The sequence below is a fragment of the Neophocaena asiaeorientalis genome, unplaced genomic scaffold (assembly GCF_003031525.2).
Source record: "Neophocaena asiaeorientalis asiaeorientalis breed wild unplaced genomic scaffold, Neophocaena_asiaeorientalis_V1.1 scaffold136, whole genome shotgun sequence".
Lineage (NCBI taxonomy): Eukaryota > Metazoa > Chordata > Mammalia > Artiodactyla > Phocoenidae > Neophocaena > Neophocaena asiaeorientalis.
In genome coordinates, this window is record NW_020185333.1 from 6387716 (window position 1) to 6405943 (window position 18228).

An 18228-nucleotide genomic window follows, 5' to 3' on the forward strand; every position below is an offset into this window, starting at 1 on the left:
TCACAAAAAAAAAAAAAAAAAAAAAAAAATTACAGCCAGTAAATGTCAGCATTTACCAGTATCCAGAATCCAGTCTGACAGTGGTGTCTGATCTTCCTAAGAAGTAGGAATTTTGGCTTGGTAATTGTAGACGTAAGCACCTCCACTTATTCTCGTTTCATTACTAGTTCGGTGTTGGGATCTTCTAACTCTCCCTTCATCTCCCGTTTTCACCTGGAAGTCTGTGAATCCAGCTTCTGTCCAGGCCCTTATGATCTAGGTCCTCCCAGCAGGCTCCCATCTGAACTTGTGATCTCTCTGTAATGTCTGACATGGGGACTCCATTCCCAAGGAAGTGTCTTCTCATTTCCTTGCCTGAGCCTTGAGCTTCACTCTTGGGTCTGCCCATGCAGGCATATATGTTCCCTTTACCAGATGAGGTCTCAGTCAGTGATCAAGGGATGTTTTGTAGAGTGGCCATAATTAGTCAAGTTTTAGAAATACTGCCTTACGCTATTCCCAGCTTTCTTCTTTATTCCCAATGGGGAGATGTCTTAACCAGAGCCAACTGCCCAATCTGGCTTGGACCCTTGGGATCAAAAAGATCCTGTAGTACCAGGCTTTTGTTGTTATGGACCTAGCAGAGTTGAAATGAGTGGAGTTAACTCTTGCTGATATCAGGAAGTCATAGTCAACATTTCTCTGGCCAGTAACCTGATTAGTCCCTGTTCTCTTACCGGGTTTTCCAGTAATGTGTGTGCAGTACCCATTAGGAATAGTTTCTCCCCAAAGAGATAGTTTTAAGTTCTTTGTTTTAAGATGGCAACTCAACAGGTATACCAAAAACATGACCAGTGCTTCCACTGTATATCACCTGTAACAGTTTTCTGTATTAATACTTAATAGGTCCGTCTCTCTCTGTTACTACATTACTCCCCCTACTGGTAGCCGTGGCCTACCTGTAGCCCCCAGAGTTAAGTAAGAGGTTTTGTACTTTGAAAATGTATCAGGTTTTGTAGTCATACTTAGCCTAGTTGACCAGAACAGCTTTGCAGCACTATGCACGCTATCCAGTGCAAAGGGCTTTATATATCCTCACATGATCTCTCTTACTGAAATGCAGGGCCTTCTCTTATTACACCCCTATCTTCATAAGACCAACCACAACCAACTATGTATATTTATGTGTGTGTGTGTGTGTGTGTGTGTGTGTGTGTAAATACACACACAGAGAACACAGTATTTATTCAGATGCTTAACTATCCCATTAATATTACCTGGGAAAAGGGGAGACTACTTTCTGGAACAGGATTCTGAGCAGGCTAGTAACGTTGCATTTTTGGGGGGGTTGTATTTCAGGTTCATTTTATTTTTTAAAAAAAATTATTTTATTTTATTTATTTGTGGCTGTGTTGGGTCTTCTTTGCTGCGCGAGGGCTTTCTCTAGTTGCAGCAAGGAGGGGCTGCTCTTCGTTGTGGTACGCGGGCTTCTCATTGCGGTGTCTTCTCGCTGCGGACCACGGGCTCTAGGCATGTGGGCTTCAGTAGTTGTGGCATGCAGGCTCAGTAGTTGTGGCTCGCAGGTTATAGAGCTCAGGCTCAGTAGTTGTGCCACACGGGCTTAGTTGCTCTAGGGCATGTGGGATCTTCCCGGACCAGGGCTCCAACCCGTGTCCCCTGCATTGGCAGGCGGATTCTTAACCACTGCGCCACCAGGGAAGTCCCTCAGGTTCATTTTAGAAACAAACTTCTCAGGACTAAGGTGATGGTGACATGGTTCAGATCAAATGTCTTGGTGGCAAGCTGGGGAAAATCATAGGAGAAGATCCCAGGCCTGTTGTCTGTCAGCTTGGCAATGATGTTTGAGCATTGACCTGGTTGTGAGGAAATAATGATATCGTCATCCTGTCCTTTATCTGGTCCAAAAGTAGAGTTCAAAGAGCTCCATACAGAGCTCTTGATATAAGGCTGTTCAAGGCAGATGGCCCTCACATAAAGTGTCTTGAGTGGTGGATGACCTGTGAAAGCAAGTTCCTTGACAAATTTTTTAGTGACTGTGTGGACAGTAATTAGCTTGGAAGGATGCTGTGGGAGAAGACACCACAAATATAAAGTATAATTTGAATTGCCTCTCAATCAAAAGAAGAAATAAAAGTGACCAAATAAAAATATTTGGAGCCTATGAAATTAAATTTCACTGAAAAAGAAATAAAAATGATCATTTTACATATGAAGAGGCACCCAACCTCAATGATGGTACGGGGAAAATAAATTACAATGCCAGTATAATAGTTTTTATTTCCATTATATTGAAAACTGAAAGTGCCTTTGTAGCATCTCTTGTCATCATCAGTGGAAACAAGCCCTTTGATGTACTCTTACAGGGAGTATACATGACTAACATCCCTTTTGAGGCAGTTTGTCTCCCCTTTTGCTTCTTCAGGATCTGGGCTTTAGGGGTTCTGTGGGGCTGATGTTTGTGATGACTTTTGGTATCTCCTGTGTTCTTGGGCCTCTGGTCAGTCTCCTTCGGCACTGATAATTTGATTTCCTGGCCCGCGGTCCCCAGGAAGGTCACGGCTTCGGCCGGAGGGGCCCTTCCAGACCTGGCGGCGCTGCAGCCGTGGGCAAGGGCGGGGTTGGGGGTCGCTCCACCCTCCCATTGGGCTCTGGGGCGGCTCAGCGGCAGTGGAGGGAAGAGATCCTGAGCCAGGAGTTCCAGCTCCGCATAAACGCGGGCTCCATTCTGGGCGGCAGGGTTGTGGGGGTGGGGCCCCGGGTGGGGCCTCTCTGCCCTTAGTCATTCCGGGAGGGAGGTAGGGAGGCAGGGGCTCCCGGGGAGGGAGCAGTACGGAGCGCCAACCTTGCATGTTCGATCCTTGAACTGACCCTGGGTAGTATGCCTCAAGGTTATGTTAGGGGATGCCTTGGACTGTTATCTTCAGCTTTCCCTTTGGCAGTCTTAGGGTCAGTTCTCATCAGTTTCTTTTTCTTAGGACCAATTATTACCCCCACTAACTAGCCTCAGACTCTTCCTAATAGGCTGTAAACTCTTTGCAGGCAGGGATTAAATCCTTCTATCTCTCCATACCAAGCACAGTGCCTGGATTCTTACCTTGAATGTTGTAGGAGCTTAACAAATGGCTTATTGGTAAATTAATTAATTATAAATGAGACTTCGGGATAACCTGTGTCTTACTGAGCTTCTAATTGTTTCTTCAGCAGCATTAACTGGAAAATGCAGTTTCCCAGGAGCCATGCTTTATCTTCGTTAATGTTGTTTCAGAGAGGAACTTTGTCATGATGATGTAAAATTTTGATTAAATGGAAACAGCAGTTTATTTCTCTTTAACTAATAGCTCCACATAAAATACCATTTGTTATTAGAGAAACAATCGGAAAGGAAAGGTTTTCTCAAAGTATTATAACCAAGGTGTGGTTAAAATGATTTATGCTTCATATGTAGGGCTTGCTCAGTTAAAGTATCCACTTATTAGGCATTAGGAAATTCTGAGTGAGGAACAAGGTTATGAAATAGATGTGCAAAGATGGAAGTAGAAAGAGACTGTATAGTTAGAATAAGTTAATGCTGTTCTACCAAGCCTAATGTTCTCTTTTTTTGCCCTTTCTTCATTTAGTAACTAGGCCATTTCCCCCAGTATATTAACTATAGCCTAGGAATGAGTGAAAATTTTTGAGCTGCTACATTAAATCATTTCAGGACATTGGGAGTAGGAATTAGCAAAGTATTGCCTGAAGGAACCAAATAATAAGCTAAGAAGGGTAAATATAACTTACTGAAGGGCCCAATATAAAACCAAATAGTATTACAGCTTATGCACAGGGCTGTCTTGATGTGGTGTTTGATCTCCATGTACTCTACTGTCCGATTCAAACAGAGCCAATACTAACCATTTGCCTTTGTGAAAATTAGAAAAATGTGCCCTTCCTTGAGTAAAAATTTTAAGTATGTTATGCACAGCTTGAACAATCCAATGTTCAGGCCTGAAGAAGGTGGGAATGTGGATGGGTACCCTCTCTGGCTTTGTTTGGTGATTTTGGACTCCACCCTCCTGTAATGAAGGGAAGAAGCGGGGATGGGATGGAGGGGATGATGGGGTTGGGGAAGAGTGGCTCAAGGATTTAATCAGTAGCACTAGTTTCAATTCACCCAAACAGTGGTTCTGTAAGTCAAACTTATTTTTAAATCAGTGACCAGAACACCTGCGTTCTATTAAGCATCATACAGAACTGCTGCTTAAGAGGACGTGCCCCTTTTTGACTCAGTCTGGCTCTGTGCGATTGGGATGTGAGGCTCATAACCCTGGAAGGAGCAAGCCTGTGTATATATCACACACACGCTCCAAATGTCAGCGCTCACATCCCACTGGTAGTGTGTACATCCTCCCACCCCCACTGTCATCCTCATAAGTCTACCGGGTTTTTTATAGAAAATGAATTGGGCCTCCTAGAGCCAGGGATGGGTCCTGGGATGTGCCAGTGAGTGTGCAAGTATATGAACATTAATGAATGTCAGTGTGGAGTTTCATGACTGAGAATTTTCCCTGTGGCTTTAGGTTTCCACTGGGAGACCCAGTATCTCTTCTCATGCCATCACATACATTCTTATATAACTTCACACATGTCTGCCTTGTGAATACTGCCACCCGTCCCCAGCTATGATGCTATTGTGCTACCTTGGATTCAGTTTATATAGGTCTATAGCATTATATTAGGTGCTCAAAATAATACAAGGTTTCTGTATTTAAATGAGCACTTTAATGCTTAAAATAGAATCTTGGACATTTTTCACTTGGAGTTTCCACATTTTACTTTTCTTAAATTAATGCTTGTATTTTTTATACTAACTGAATAAATTCAGACCACATATTATGAAATGTAAAAGCATATATTAGTTACCCATTCTCTAATTGCGTGGTTAGAACTGTATAGCCTCCTGAATTTCTGAACAGAAAGCAATATATGCTCCTTTTAAGGCTCTGAGTCTGTTTAGAACTTGCTAATATGAGCTGGGAGGTAGGAGAGAGAGAGAGGTTTTTTCACATCAGCAGTGACCTAGAGACTCAGTCGGGAGTCAGTTCAAAGCCCCTGAAGACCTCAAGCTCCCCCCAAAATTAAATCCCAATATAAGGTTATTCTTGTACTTAGTGTTATACTGGACAAGAAATATGTTTTAGTGACAAATTCACAATGAGAATGTAATTTCACCATGAGGTTGTTTATATAGTCTTTTATTTTTAAATGTTGTATTATGGGAAATTGCAAACATAACAGAATTAGAATGAGATAATGAACCCTTATGCAACAGTACCTTGTTTAACAGTTAACCTTTGGTTGATTGTGTTTCCTCTAAAGCCCCTCCCTCCTTTTCTCTTCACCCCATATTATTTTAAAGTAAATTTCAGACATTATGTAAATTCACCTGTAAATATTTCAACATTTATCTCTGATTTATAAAGCCTTTTTTAACATATCCATCATGCCATTGTCATATTTATAAAATTAATAATAATTCCTTAATATCATCTAATACTCTTCGTATTCAAATTTCCCTAATTGTCTCAAAAACATCTTTTTACAGATTGTTTAAGTTAGAATCCATGTAAGGTTTATACATTGTATTTGGCTGTTTGTATCTCTCAGGTTTCTTTTTTTCTATATTAATAATTTTTTATATTTTTCTTACTTTTTAAATAATTTTTCAAGGGAGCATAAAAGGAAAAATACTACCAAAATCAATGCATTAAACTTTATCTTTAAATAATTAATTTCTACGTTCTTTATGTTTTCAGATCCATACATACTTAATGCCAAAATGTGGAGGGCTGAGAAAATGGAAAAAAAAAATTTTCCTTTTCTTAATCAAAAACAGGACTGAATTGAGCTTATTACTCAACAGCAGAAAACAAATGCAAGAAAGTCGACCTCTACCCTATTTGAGTTCAAATAGGTCTGCATTAAATCACATTTTTAAGCTATATTATGGTTTGACCTAACCAAAATATCACCTTATAAATACAAAATTTGTAAACAATGTGCCCTTTACTTCTGGGATCTTATCTTTTTTGTCTTTCAGATTTTGGGTTTGTATTTCAGTATAGTGAATTCAAACTAAGGCAATGTTTTCTTACCAAACATGTGAGTGTTTGCATCTTTTCTACCATTACCAATTAACATACCTAAATGGCTTATTCATTTGACAGTATTCCCATTGAGTTCACTCTGATATCTCAAAAAAATTATTCTTTGTAAAAATAGTTAAATCACATATTTGCTTCTTTTATAAATACTAACTTTTCTATTCTACCAGGTTGGTGCATCATTTTCTTTCAACATGGATAAGAGGACAGAAAAAAATTTCTTCTGCCGCTGTAATTTTAATACTACCATGCTTGATATAAATTGTGCAGTGCTGCTAAAATGCCTCAAAATTTTACCATTTCTTTTTATAAACTCTCAATCCTGTGATATCTTTCCTTTCTTAGGATATGAACGAGTCTGCCAAACAAGAAGATATTTTGGAATCCACAACAGATGCTGCGGAATGGAGTCTAGAAGTGGAACGTGTACTACCACAACTGAAAGTCACGATCAGGACTGACAATAAGGTATAGAAGAGAGAACACATTTTGTTCAGATAGATTTTTATAAGGCCATTTCAGGGTCAAGGGTACTCCCAGTTACAAAAATGATTTAAGAAGGGATTCAGTTTCCAATGTTTTATTTTAATAGAGATTTAATAAATTGTTGTTGAATGAATAAATAATGTAATATGGCCCACAAAGCAAGGAGTGTATCTTTAAAATGATTTGGAACACATCATATTTCCCTAGGATTAAGGCGTATTTTCTCAATACATTTTGATATATTTTCTTGGCAATCATATTTTGTTTAGGTGAATAGTGAATGAAATTGGAATTCTGTGACTGTATACTAACTGAGTAGAGTTAAAAAATGGTTTAGAACTCTGCTGGTTGACAAAACAGAAGACATCCTGGAAGCCACCTTACATAATCTACTCAGTACACATGATTAAAAGTTTAATATTAAGAACATAATCAAGAAATCATATGCAATAAAGATTTGGGGATTAGGCCAGATGAACTGGCCCATTTAATCAAGTTTCTGCTTACTTTTTACCTACAATTTATGAGTAAGAACTTCAGAACAAGCTAATAGGTGACTAGACAATACTACTCTTATTAGTATTATAATAATCTCTATAAAAGGGCTAGAGAGACATCTAGGTAAAAAAATTAAAGGATTTTTATCCTTGGAGGCTAGAGACAAGCCCCAGAATTATGGAACAAGGTTCTAGGGAAACTTGTCACTCTACAAATGTGGTTGTATGTCTGCTCCCCAAAGTAGCAGCTATACAAAGATTGCTGTTTTCAGTGCCTTGGAAGCGAATTCATACTTCGATTGCCTGGATTTGGGCATGTAGAACTGTATCCTAGAGAAGCTAAGAAGTAGCCTAGACTCCTAGGGCAGTCCTAAAATAAGATAAGGACAACAGAGGTCTTCCTGGACTGTGAACAGCTGTGGAACAAGCTTTACCTAGAGTAAGTGGGCAAATCCTACAGCCTGTTTACAATATATTTACCCAATCATTATGGAGGACAGCTATTATTTGAGTACATTGGGGGTAAATTCTCTGTTTATGTATCTCTTATATGTAAATACATATTAATAAGAATTTCTTTCCTGATTTGATCTCTGCTGGAAGTCATAATTTTCAAAAATGTAATTTTTTTGTGAAAATGTAATTTCTGATTCTTTAGTTTTGTCAGAACAAATTTTCTTCATACAATTAAACATCACTATTATTGTGACTGTAGTTAGAACAACATGTTAAAATAATTGTGTAGTCGGGAACTCTCAAGTACATCTTAGTCCCGTGAGGAAGCATGTTTAATTTGTTTACTTTCAAGATAAGTAAACTCTTGAAATCAAACATCTCACTTAAAATCTAATAGGATCACACGAGTGTGTTTTTTTTTAAGAACTGTCATTGATCTCCACATAGTAGAAGTAACTGAATAAAGAAAGAGAGAATATAAATGTAACTGCTAACCTATACAGTTTTATAAACCAATACTGCAGTAGTCAAAATCCTGGATTCTTAAAGAATCAATGTTCTACTGATTTGGGGAAGAATTAACTAATTCGGAGTTGGACTCTTAGTCTCATGCCATTCATTACCAGCCTTGATCTTATGAGGATATACTGTGTCATTAATTATACAGTCCGTGTTACAGGCAACATTCGAAAATGTCAGATAAAGTTTTTTGGAGGGGGGGTTGGTATTTTTTCGAATATGTGAATGTCATTTTGAGTTTAGATTTTTGTGGTAAAAATACTGACATAAAGTCCTATTTGATTGCTTTTTCAGAATTCTTCTCTAGATAATTTGGTCCTTGTGTCCAGTGTTTCGTAAACCCTTCTTTCTCCTAAGTATTTCAGCTGTAGCAAATGGGAATTACAGCTTTAGGGTCAATTCTTCATTCAGCTTACTTAAGAAAAATAAAATTATACATTGATTTGAGAAAATAAGGGGCTAATGAATAGAGAAATGTTTTTCATGTCTCAGAAATAAAGTAATCTGGTTATACATGTGGTTTCTCATGGACTCATTATCCTCCTTAATCAGGAAGTGTTGACACCAGAATCATGGTTGATCCCATTCTTCCTCAACTCCTAACTCTACCAAAACCAAACCCTCTCCTTTACTTTTGGACAAAACAATAACCTCTTACTCACCGCAGGCCATTTAGGACCTTTCAAGATTTCAACTTCATGTTTGAGGGGGAAGAAAAGGAATTAATTACTTTCAGATCAATGTGTTTTACTGATCACTGTTACATTAATTTTTAAGTAGCATAGAGATGTAGGAGATAAGTAATATAGGGTCAGCATTATTTAAAACAATGATAAATTTCTTTAAAATTACCTTGTGTTAGAAGTAAAAAACGTCCCATATTTATTTGGCACCGGATCAAATGTTTTGCTTTTTTTATCTCACAGGTTCATTTTAGTCCTTGTATGCTTCCCAGCAGTGTATTATATTAAAAAAGTAAATCTTCTTTTCCGTTCTTTTTGCATATTATAGTCTGTATGCTTGATGACATCCTGTCATACACCAGTATTTTATTTTGTATATTCTTCATAATGTAATCAGGTTTTTATTGCTAGGCTAGCTTATCCTTGTTTCTGGCACTACTTGTTACTATTACCAGTTCTCAAAGAATGCAAATAAATTTTAATATTAGCTTAAACAAATTACAACTGGGAAAATAAGTATGTTGCCAAAACTACAAATAATACATTCCACAACTGAAGATAAAGGATTTTTGTCATATGCTGGCTTGAATGGACTGTATTAGCAGTTCCCTTTTTAGAGCTGGGTATAGAGAATGCTCCTGGTGATTACTTCTAGAGTAGCTATATACCCATCTCCGATCTGCCTCAATTTGGAATAATGTATCTGAAGACAGTCAGAAGTTTTGCCAAGAGAGTTGATAAATTCAGCCAAATCCTGGGTCATTAACCAGGTCAGTAGCCAACCCTAGTTAAGGCCTTAGTTCTGACCAAGTGAGTAAGGCTCAGGCATCAATTCCTTAGAAGGGCAGTCTGAGGACACCTAACCTAGAGTGGATGTCGGTGCCACCTAATAAAATCGTCTACGAGTATAATACATCCTGGACTTTTTGTTCTTTCCTTTCTTTTTTTTTTTTTACTCTTTATTTCTCTAACTCTTTCCTTTTCTGATGTTTTTTAATCTTTTTTTTTTATTGTTCTCTACTAGACCCCATAGTAGTGCCCACAAGTGTTATATAACTACGCTGGTGGAATTTAAAACTAAGAGCAAACATCTGTGATTATACTCACTAGACTTAAATCTGTACTTGGTCAAGAATTATCCTAATCTCTGAGTCTTTTTAAAACACAATTTTGTTGTTAATTATAAAAATAATACAGAAGTAATATTTCAAGGGGAGAGGAGTCAGGTAGTGTACTGTGATTTAGAAGCTAGGGATCACACATTTAGTCCCACCATCAAATCCTGATTTATTGACCCAGAGTTTCAGAAACTTAGTAGAACTTTGGTAGCTATAAAGACCCAGAGAGGATGGAGCCTATCTCACACACCTTCCCTTGACACCCAAAATTCATATTTCTACCACTTACTAGCTGTGTGATCTAGGGCAAGCTACTATAGCTCTCTGTTCCTCCTTTCCTCATCTGTAAAATGGGACTAATTATATTCCTTACCTCATGGAGGAGTTGTAAAGAAACAAGAACAGTGTCTGACACATAGTTACTGCCTAATAAATGTTAATTATTGTTATGTTACAATATTGTTTTGTAATATTATTGTATTCTATGATAGCTCTCTTAGGTTTGTGTCTGTATCAGTATTCAGGAAGAATTTACAAAATTCCTGCCCTAATGCTTCCATCACTTAAGGGAATATTGATAACAATCAGCCTTATATTTTTACCTAGGGTGTAACTGGATTCATATAAGTATCACTTTGGTAAATCTTTCTAATTTTTTCCTTAGTAAAGGTATATATGATATGATGAAAATAATAATAATAAATGATATTTACTAAGTGTTTGCATTGTGCCAAGTGCTGTTCTTAGCACTACGTACATTGACTCATTTAATCCTTTCCACTGCCCTATGATATGCAGGTACCTTTTACTACAGATGAGGAAACTGAAACACAGAGAAGTTATTTGCCTCTGCCTAGTGACAGGTATGATATTTGAACCTCCAACCCAGGCTCTTACCTATTCAATTAGTGACAATATAGCATACTGGTGAAAAGCACAAATTCTAAACTCAGGACACTTGAGTACTCATCTTGAGTCTAACACTTATTAGCAGTTGGAACCTGTGGGTAGGTTATGCAACCACTCTGTGCCTCAGTTTCCTCATCTGTAAAATGGAATTCATTATAAAGCTTACCTCAACAAAGTTATTAAAAGTATTAAATGAAAAAAAGAAAAAGGGGGCTTCCCTGGTGGCGCAGTGGTTGAGAGTCCGCCTGCCGATGCAGGGGACATGGGTTTGTGCCCCAGACCAGGAAGATCCCACATGCCGTGGAGTGGCTAGACCTGTGAGCCATGGCCGCGGAGCCTGCGCGTCCGGAGCCTGTGCTCCGCAATGGGAGAGGCCACAACAGTGGGAGGCCCGCGTACTGAAAAAAAAAAAAAAAAAAAAAAAAAGTATTAAATGAATTAACATATCTAAAGCACTTAGAATGGTGCCAGAGGAATCACTTAATATATGTTGCCCACTATTTCTGTGTGCTTTTATGTATGGTGTTGAGATTTTACCTCTTTTTTAACATATCATTTCATCATGAGCATTTCCACATATCCTTAAAAATTACAAACCATACCTTTAGATGGCTGTCTGTAGTGCTAGAAGGTTACTGTCAATCTCCAGCTGAGTGCTTGGTAGGGAGATGGCTTGGCCAAGCTCAGCAGGTTGGGGTCAAACCAGGAGCTCTAGGACCTGGGTGGAGAAATGACAGGGCATTGTCCTGCAGGAACTGATGCTTAGGATATGGGCAAGCCTAAGGACCAGAAGATCTGAGAACACAGACCAGTAGCAAGAAATGGATCGGCCAGTGGGTCATTTTAGAGAACAAGTGGTTGTTGAATTTGGAAATCCAGCTGAAAGAGAAAACATGGAGAGCAAGAAGCAGAAATGAAGATTAAATAGAAAATGAAATTTAGAAATCTTGTATACTTACTCATTGCTGCAAGAATGTACAGTCAGACCAGCCTGTAGGTTGTAGCTGCTTTTACCTGTTTTTAACCGTGTGAGGGGCTCTTCCTCAGGGTACTTTATGATAATTGTTGAAGGGTAATATTTCCTACTTGATTGAAATATTTTAAATTCCATAATAGTAATTTTTTAAACTTTTAAGTGAATCAGTTGACAGTGGCTGAGTTGAATAATAAAATGATTGAAGCTGAGCTGCGAAAGAATTCTGCATGTCCTCTATTTCTAGGGGAATAGAAAATGTGAATGCATATTCATATAGATTTCACTCTCTGTATTTTTGATGAATTTTGATTGCTAAATAAATACCTAATGCTGTTTCTTGAGGAAAATTATTCTATCTTTTTTAGTTTCTGTTTTACTATTAAAAACAGCAAGCTTTTATTTGGCTTTGTGGAAATAAACAGAAGCCGCCTAAATGAGAACAGGCAGAGGCTATTCAGAGCTTGCCATAGCAAGGGAGTCAGCCATCACTACTTGCGTCGGCAGAGAACTTAAGGCACACAGGAGAATTTGAAAGACTTGTAGTGGAAAAAAGGGAAGGTTTCAAGTATGTTCATATGTGACTAGAAATTTGGAGGTGGGCTCACTAGAAGCAGGGCCTCTCATGTGATTGGTTAGGGGAAGATATTTGACTTTGTCTAATTGGTCCTACATTGGAAATGCGGGGCGGGGCGGGAGAGTGCGGTTTGAGCAAAAATTGGGGAAGCTGACAGTTACAAAGTCCTTGCTACAGAGGTCAGTTGCTACAGAGGTTATATTTGGCTTCCTGGACTAGGTGCCACAGATTGTGGGTCAGGATTCTAAATATTTTGGGTAATGATCTAGCTGTTATCTGTTGTCCATTTGTATGTTCAGTTTCTCAACTTCATTCATTGAACCGAGGGAAAGTGTCTTCTTAAAATGGTCACTCTTATTAATCTTTATCAGGAGAATGATTTTTTTCAAGTCAGAGGTTTTTACAAAGAAACTAAGTAATCATTAATAATATTTATTTCTGTTCCCCAGAATTAAAGAAGAGCAGCAAGCGTGAAATCAGTTTTCAACTAAACCTTACATAGACCCTTTTTTTTCAATTATGCAGTATTTATTCCTAAAAGATTGTATATTGTAATGATTTAATATTAGGTATTTAATGCAATGAACAAATGTTCTATCATGCTTTAACGCCCTGTGGATATTGTAATTAGAATTTTGATTAATGACTTAAATAGACTTTTTTCCAAATTATAATTAAATGTTTCCTGCTTTGTTGTTTTAAAAGATAGTTGGCTAGGTACCCCCTTCATTCCACCAAAATGTCTTTAGTAATTATGTAAATCTTCAGGTTCATTACAAGGAATTTAGATAAAGAGATTATTTTTTATTTAAGGCTTAGGAAGTACTACAGCATGTGTTTCTAATTATTTCAAGCCTTTGCTTCACTGAACTGCTTTTTTACATCCTTACCTGTTCTTCAGTGTCCAACTTTCTGAAGGTTGCAGTTGTAAAAAGAACCTTAAACTTAAAATTTCAACTCTAAGCAATTGGATTTCGTTTTAATGTAAATAAACCATACAGGTGTTGCCTTGGGTAATTCACAGCAGGAAACCTTTTGGGAAGAGTCTTTCTGCTAAGGATGGAATCATGACAATAGTCTTGAGCCCTTGGGCTCTCTAGTCACTGTGAGAGCTAAAACCTAAGAGGGAATAGAGAGGCCTTCATTAATCAGCAGGTGGAATTCCATTTAAATGAACCTGGGAGGACCACAGAATTGCTATATTAGATCTAAGTCTCTTGAAATTGGAAGCCACATCGTGCAGAAATGGACAATGGTAGCGTCCTCTTTTCACTCTTGTAGACAAATCTATATCTGGAAGCAATGGAGGGTATTTTTTTTCATTCCGAAGCAGTGGAAGGTCAACTTGCTTTGACCTTCTGCCATCACTGTGTTTGGATGCAGAGTAATAAAATTTAGCTTTCTAAGTATTTCTGACCTGTAGGGATTTATAAATTATTATAGTTTTGGAGTAAAGAGCATTTCTCAAGACTTGTACTCTGGTTGCCGGATAGGCTATATTGATAGGTTTCTTGCAGTCATGAGCAAAAAAGTATAATATATTCTGTGGGCTAGGTTACAGGAATACCTTTTACATGTATGTTCCTCATAAAATGGGATTCTGCCTGTTATTTAAATAACGGAGAAACCACGTTTATAATTCTTACAGATGTTCTGGTAGACAGACCTTTTGTTGAAACATAGTCACACAATTTCTAAAAAATAAGGAACCAAATTTTTAAAAGTCGGCTTTTGCAATTACCAGTAACACATGTAAATACAGGTGGCAATAAGTTGGTCTTCATGAGACTCCATGCAGGAGTAATAGCTCCAGTTACTGTCACAAATGTTTGTAATTGTATCCATTGCTGCCAGACAGTAAATGCTTTTTAATATAGTAAGGCCATAAATGTACATGCTGCTGTTGTTTAAACAAAATACAATTTTCAGCAAATTTATCCTTGAAACACCTGCTGTAATCAGAAAGAGGTGAATGCTATCAAAATAAACTGCCTAAATTAACTAGACACACATACATTTTTAGAGCAGCCGGTGTGATTACTCAACTGCCACGTCGTCTCAGAGAATGAGGGGAAGTATTCACTGATGGACTTTTACGGGCAAGCTTTCTTTAAGGGAGACTACACAAAACAGAATACCGTTTTGGATTTTTGTGTTATTTTTAAAATATGGTGTTATTTGGTGGACTTTAAGTTGTATTCTCAAGGTCAACATTTTTTTTTTCCTTTGTAGCGTGTAGGTCATGGACAGGGTTGTGGGAAAGAATACTATGCTTAAATTATACATTTGAAAATACTGCATAGGGGTGTAGAAAAACCCAGCCATCCTTAAGCAACTGGAAATGATTTTCAGCTGCTTCTGTCCCAGTCTTGTTGAACATTCAGGGTATTCTGTGTTTAAAGTTAGTTGATGATGCCTTCCTTCCTATTTACCCTGAGCATGATAAATGTTTCAACTGGATCCGGAAAGGTTTCATTTATCACAAGTTGAAATAGGAGAACAAGTGTTTTTGCTTTAGATATTACCATCATCTCTAACTAAAGAGCATCAACAGGGGTAGATTTTTAAGGAAATAACCAATAAAGACTGCATGTTATGTAAATGCTAAGGAGGAAAGTTACTAATGCCTCATGGTAAATATACCTCAAATAGACATTTGTGATTGAGAGCATTGAGTTAATATACATTGATTATAATTGAAATTTCTAGCCTAAATACATCATTATTACAAAGTATAATTTCATGTTTCCTTTTACTTAATATAAAATATGAATTGAAGCAGAAACCATGTATCGTATGGACCTCCCTATAAAGTGCACTTTTTAATTGCCTTGACTCATTTTTCCAATCAACAGTATTAGAGCGGTTCTCACTATCAGAGTGTTTTATTACAAATTTCTTAATATTTGGACAAATTGTTACCCCCATAGTCTTTTTCCCATTATATGTGATTGTTTCTTTAGACCAAGGTAGTGACTTAATGTTTCTTAGTTCTTCAGATATGGAGATGATTCCATTTTTTTCAGTTTTTGTTTTTTGAGTATCAGTATGAGATCAAAGTTTTGATTAGTAGATTCTCAAAGTTCAGAGGGACTGGCGAGGTCATCTCTTCCAGCTGTCCACCGTGGTTCCTCAGCATCCTATGAAACAGTGACATTCTGAGTCAGCCTAAGGGTGTTCCTGCATTCTCAGAAGGCCCCCAATCTCTGCCTTGCCAAATCTCTTCTCAAGGCTTGCAATGCCTTCTAAAGTCTGGAAAACCTCGCTCGGAAGATTTGTGTGGCCCATAGAAAAGGGGTGTGGATAGAATAAGCATGAATAATAAGTCTGAGTCAACATGTGAAAATGCTTAGTAGCAGACGGTAGTAAAGATAATTTCTGAGCACACATTAGAAATGTAATCATTTTACTAACAAGGTATTTTATGGAGAGATTATGGATCTCCAGTTTCAGTTCAATTACAGGCAGGTGTGAGAATCCCAGTGATTGTTATGATAGCCTTTGCTTACCCTCTATGCACACGTATTATTTTTCTCTACAAGAGCAATATCTAGAAAGCAAGAACTTTCCCGAGGAAACACATATTTCCAGCTTGACTGCCACACCCCCTGCAACAAACACACACATACAGCGTACAGGACACGTACATACTGAACTCTTCCTAGGTCATATGTCTAGTTCTTTGAACACTTATGAAGAAAAATCATGCTCTCACACCACAAAGGTGTATACCACAGAAGACTTTAAGCTGCTGACAATTAAAGAAAAATGTCACATTTAAAAATTTAGGAAAGCCACACTCTGCAACTATCCTGCAACCTGATGGGCATTTTTCATTAAGAAAGTAATCTCATGAAAAAGTTACTTAATTTAATGGACAGTCTCTCTCTCTCTCTCACACGTACACACACACAAATACACACATAAATGTGAGCAGTGATGAAGCTGAAAATTAATCTAACAATTAGAACAGGAAGAAGAGATGGCAAAACTGCTTGTGCAAAGTGGCAAAAGGAGGGAATACGAATAATGTTCTGTCATTAGAGAAGGGAGTGTTCTGGGTAGAGGAGGGAAAGACGCTGCTCATATCCTTGCAAAGAGAATGATAAATTATTGACCTATCCCAAAAATATTTGCTACAGTGAACTTAGACATATGCAACTCCTTCTATCAAGCTGTCTTCTCTGCCTCTTTCATTTAACCTGATTTCTTGCCATCAGATTTCCAGAGAATTTTATCATTCACTGTGGATGGAGTATTAAACGTGTCACAGGAACATCAGTATTCCACAGTGAAATCTTGAGACTGATCACTTTGGGACTGCAGCTCACCCTTGGCCCTACCTCTCTACCTGCAGCTACAGTTATCATTTTAATAACTAAGTCTGTCTCCCTGTGGTTAAAACAGAGATGAATTGTCCAGATCCCCTTCCAAACAAGGACTTGCCGCCCAGCCACAGAGAGTGCGGTCAGCAGACAACCTCCAGCTGTCTGCTCCTTCAGTGCAGAGCTGCCTAACTCAAGGCTGTGCCCTTCCAGGGGAGCCCACATCTGGCTTATGTGAGTTGTTTATAGTTTGTGACTTAAATAATGCTGATTTGAAAAGTCTTGAAGTGTCTTTTGGGAAACGTAAGTACACCTTTCTCCTGCAGTTTCTGTGAGAGTGAAATTGCTAGGTCATAGTGTCTGCATATTCGAAAGTGGTTATACAAATTTATACTCATAGCAGTATCTGAAAGTTCCAGTTGCTCCTCGTCTTCATCAACATTTAGTATTGGTTCAGTCGTTTTTATTTTAGTCATCCTGGTAGGTTTGTTGTGATGTCTCACTGTCATTTTAATATGCATTTTCCTGATGACTGATGAAATTGCGCCCCTTTCCATATGTTTATCTGGCAATTGGGTATTCTCTTTTGTCTTTTGCTATTGGCTTATCTGCTTTTTCTTTTGATTTATAGAAGTTCTTTATATACGCTGGATATGAGTCCCTTGTCAGATATATGTATTGCAAATATCTACTCTTTAGCTTCCTTTTCACTCTTATTGGTGTATTATGATAAAGGCGGCTTAATTTTAATATACTCAAAATGATCTCTTTTGCGGGGAGTGGAGTATGGCTAACATTTATGTTTTAATCTTTGTTTAAATAATCTTCGTTTACTCTTTGTTTAAGTCTATGTTTAAGAATCTTTGCTTCCCCCGGTGTTATGAACATATTCTGTTTTCCTTTTGATGCTGTATTGTTTCACCTTTTGCAGTGAGATCTACAGTCCATCTAGCATTTATTCTTCTGGACAGTATGAGGGTGTGAGGTAGAACTCAAGATTTATTTGGTTTTCGTATGTATATGCAGTTGACCCAGTTTATTGAAAAGGTTATCCTTTTACCAGTGCTCTGCTTTGTCATAAAAAGAGAACATGCTTGTGAGGGTCTGTATCTGGACATTCTATTCTATTACATTGGGCTATTTGTTTCAGTGGTATCTTTTAGATTTTCTTTTCTGTTTATTTGTTGCTGTTATATAAAAATACATTTCTCTGTGTGTGTATATTTGTATACATCTGCAGCAAACTTGCTAAATTCACTTACTCTAACCGTAAGCCTGTAGATTCTTTTGCATTTTCTGTGTATACAATTATCTCATCTGCAAATATCATCAATCTCATTTCTTTCTTTACAAGCTTACCCCTTTTATTTCCTTTATCTTGCTTGAAATACCTAGTCTGTGTTGGATATAAGTGGCATTAGCAGGGAGAAAGCTTTCAGTATTTCAGTTTTACCATTCAGGATGATGTTAGCTTTATGACTTTCACAAATATCATAAGGTAGATTAAGGAACTTTCCTTTGGTTCCCAGTTTGCTGAGTTATTGT

At 37.7% G+C, this 18228-nt stretch overlaps 1 protein-coding gene across 1 annotated transcript in view; it reads left to right on the top strand.

Annotated features, from left to right (window-relative positions):
- Positions 1-18228, top strand: part of IFT57 (intraflagellar transport 57) — a 63832-nt gene that overhangs the window by 31230 nt on the left and 14374 nt on the right. Inside the window, exon 6 of the mRNA XM_024735408.1 lies at positions 6486-6608. Within this exon, the coding sequence (XP_024591176.1) occupies positions 6486-6608 (123 nt within the window). The remainder of the gene's footprint in view (positions 1-6485; positions 6609-18228) is intronic.